The sequence below is a fragment of the Nanorana parkeri genome, unplaced genomic scaffold, assembly GCF_000935625.1.
Source record: "Nanorana parkeri isolate BGI_ZX_2015 unplaced genomic scaffold, ASM93562v1 scaffold10, whole genome shotgun sequence".
NCBI lineage: Eukaryota > Metazoa > Chordata > Amphibia > Anura > Dicroglossidae > Nanorana > Nanorana parkeri.
Genome location: NW_017306278.1, coordinates 657,494 through 660,253, shown reverse-complemented (window position 1 = coordinate 660,253; position 2,760 = coordinate 657,494). Strand labels below are relative to the sequence as shown.

Sequence of the window (2,760 nt, the reverse complement as noted above, 5' to 3'; positions counted from 1 at the left end):
ACACCCCCCCCGTGTCCCCCCCCCCCCCCCCCCACAAAGACATGAGAGAAACACAGAAAATCATATACAATTGAGCTAGACATAGAAAAACAAGTTTTGACATTCATCCTTGACATACTTAGCAGACATGGGATCCTTGAGGGTCTCCAGATATTTTGCAATGACAAAAGCTAGTTGCCAGTTAAAGGCAGTTGGGGAACCCAGAATTGGCATAATAGTTGGAGAACCCGGGATCCTCAAACCAGTTGGAGAACCCAGGATCCCCAAACCACTTGGAGAACCCAGGATCCCCAAACCAGTTGGAGAACCCAGGATCCCCAAACCAGTTGGAGAACCCAAGATCCTTGAACCAGTTGGAGAACCCAGGATTCCCAAACCAGTTGGAAAACCCAGGATCCCCAAACCACTTGGAGAACCCAGGATCCCCAAACCACTTGGAGAATCCTTGAACCAGTTGGGGAACCCAGGATCCTTGAACCAGTTGGAGAACCCAAGATCCTTGAACCAGTTGCAGAACCCAGGATCTCAGAACCAGTTGCAGAACCCAGGATCCCCGAACAAGTTGCAGACCCCAGGATAAAACAACAGTATTCTGGAAACAGTTGGATAACCCAAGATCCCCAAACCAGCTGGAGAACCCAGGATCCAAGCTGCAGTTGCAGAACCCTGGATCCTTATAACAGTAGAACTTAGGATGACCACAACAGCTGGAGAACCCAGAATCCCATCTATACTTTGACTCTTGCAGACAGAAGGGGGTACATCACTGAGGCGCCTCTCCAATTCCTTAATAATATTTATCATTTTTACAACATTGTAAAGTCTTTGTGAATTCTAAATGGGGCCCATTAGGAGACCGTGATCTCATCTTCTGGGTCCACATCAGAGTCCGACTCTGACAAGTCTGAGTTTTTGCTGTGCCTGCTGGAGTGATACGGCGAGGAGGGGAGCTGTGTTTCCACCTCTAGGTGGAGCTCTGTACGCTGATAAGGCAAGGCATCATCCTCCCCTTCTGAAGACTTCTTGCCCACGTCGCTGAGGTCGGGGTTGGGGTTAAACTTGGTGGGTAGGGTCTGCTCTCTGCACCCACCGGAGGACAAAAGTTCTCTTTCTTTGGAGTTCCTCCATTTCATCCTTCTGTTCTGGAACCAGATTTTCACCTAGAAAAATTAGGAAATAGCCAACGTCAGGAAAAACTGTGTGCTGTGCTGGTGGGTGAACTGAAGTCCTGTCTGGAGTTCTAGATCATTCCGGGTCAAATTTAATGGGGGTTGGGAGAATTGGGTTTTAGTAATGACGCCTTAATTTTTTACCTTATTCCAAAAGTTACTCAGTAAATCCTCCCAGTTATGAGCAGCCATATTCTTTAGGGGCTCACAGATTGATCGTATGGTTAGTGGCAAAGTTGGCCATGGATAATGGAGGATGGTTGGGCATGAAGATAGTCATAATTTGGGCCGTCCAATCACTATTTCAGCTTGTGAGTGGCCCTTATCCTCCTGAATTTCATGGACAGAGTCCGTGAAAAGGTATAAACAGCACCCTGTATTTTTAGGAGCCCACAGATCTTTATCATAGCCCCAACACCCCGACAAGGCTCCTCACCCCATCCACAATGGGATTACTCAATTGAAACACTCACCTGAGAATCTTTCAGCCCAAGTTTGCCGGCCAGCTTCTTCCGGTCCGGCTTGCTGATGTACTTCTGTTTCTGGAACATTTTCTCCAGAGCTTTGCGCTGGACGTCAGAGAAGACGGCTCTGCGCAGCATCCCCCTGCGGGGCTTTCCACGGGCTGCTAGGGGCCATGAGAATGTGCCTGGCATGGGGATCACCGCTGAGGAAGCTGGAGAAAGGAACAAGAAAAATATATGGATGTTAAAAGGAGAGCTCTAGTCAAGAGAGACATGATCAGCAAAATGTAATATCAGGTCTCGTTTGTTGGGTGTTTTGTTGGGTTTTCAAAGTCTCCAAAGGTTCCTTCACTGAGTTCCATGACTCCAGCATACCCAATCAGCAGCATTTTGGGGCCACACTGGTCTGCAGTTGGTCTACTCCTCACTATACACAGTATGTGTCAACCCCAATATACCAGCAGCCTTTTGGGTCATATGAGACCTCAATTAAATAAATTGTTTTCAGCCCAAAACCACATATATAAAGTAGCTGCTTATCTAAGTCTATGTAAAGCCAAATTTGTATTTTAGGTAGAGTGTGGAAGGGTTAGAAGAACCCTGGTCAGGTTTTTATTGCTGTGCGAGTCCCTGTTGGGGAGATTCACCCTCTCGATTTGTCCTGGGTAACCATTGTGTAGCATCGGGGAGGTGTATATATGTTCATAATTCAGATGAAGCCAAATTTGTTCATGCACCAAACTCATTGGATGATTCTATATCTAATATTACCTCTCTCCTTCTTAAAATGACGCCTGGCTGAGCCTAAATGGGTCGGCCAATGCGTCCACATCGAGGGTTCATATTGAATGGGCCACCATGCACCAAAATATGTGTGCTGCAGTGCAATGTGTTAAGTCGTTGGGCTGCTATTCATAATGAGTGTGCATGTTGCTGCACAAGTGTGACCGGACCCCTGAAGCTGGGGTTGAGTTTTAAGCTTTTAGAATCTTTGAAAACTTCCCTCTGCCTAAAAGTGAACTGAACTCATCTCTGGGGCAGAGGCTCTCCAGGAATGCAGAGCAGATAATAGCTGAGCTAATTAGAACTCTGCCTGGCCCTGGATGGAGGAGGAGGAGGAGGGGGGG

General features: G+C 47.3%; 1 protein-coding gene across 1 annotated transcript in view; it reads right to left on the bottom strand.

Moving 5' to 3' along the window:
* Positions 1 to 717: 717 nt before the first annotated feature.
* The window catches only part of DBX1 (developing brain homeobox 1), a 12,156-nt gene continuing 10,113 nt past the window's right edge, over positions 718 to 2,760 (bottom strand). The window contains exons 4-5 of the mRNA XM_018555234.1: positions 1,643 to 1,845; positions 718 to 1,160 (exon numbers count right to left, since the gene is read on the bottom strand). Of these exons, the coding sequence (XP_018410736.1) occupies positions 849 to 1,160; positions 1,643 to 1,845 (515 nt within the window). The 3' untranslated portion in view covers positions 718 to 848. The remainder of the gene's footprint in view (positions 1,161 to 1,642; positions 1,846 to 2,760) is intronic.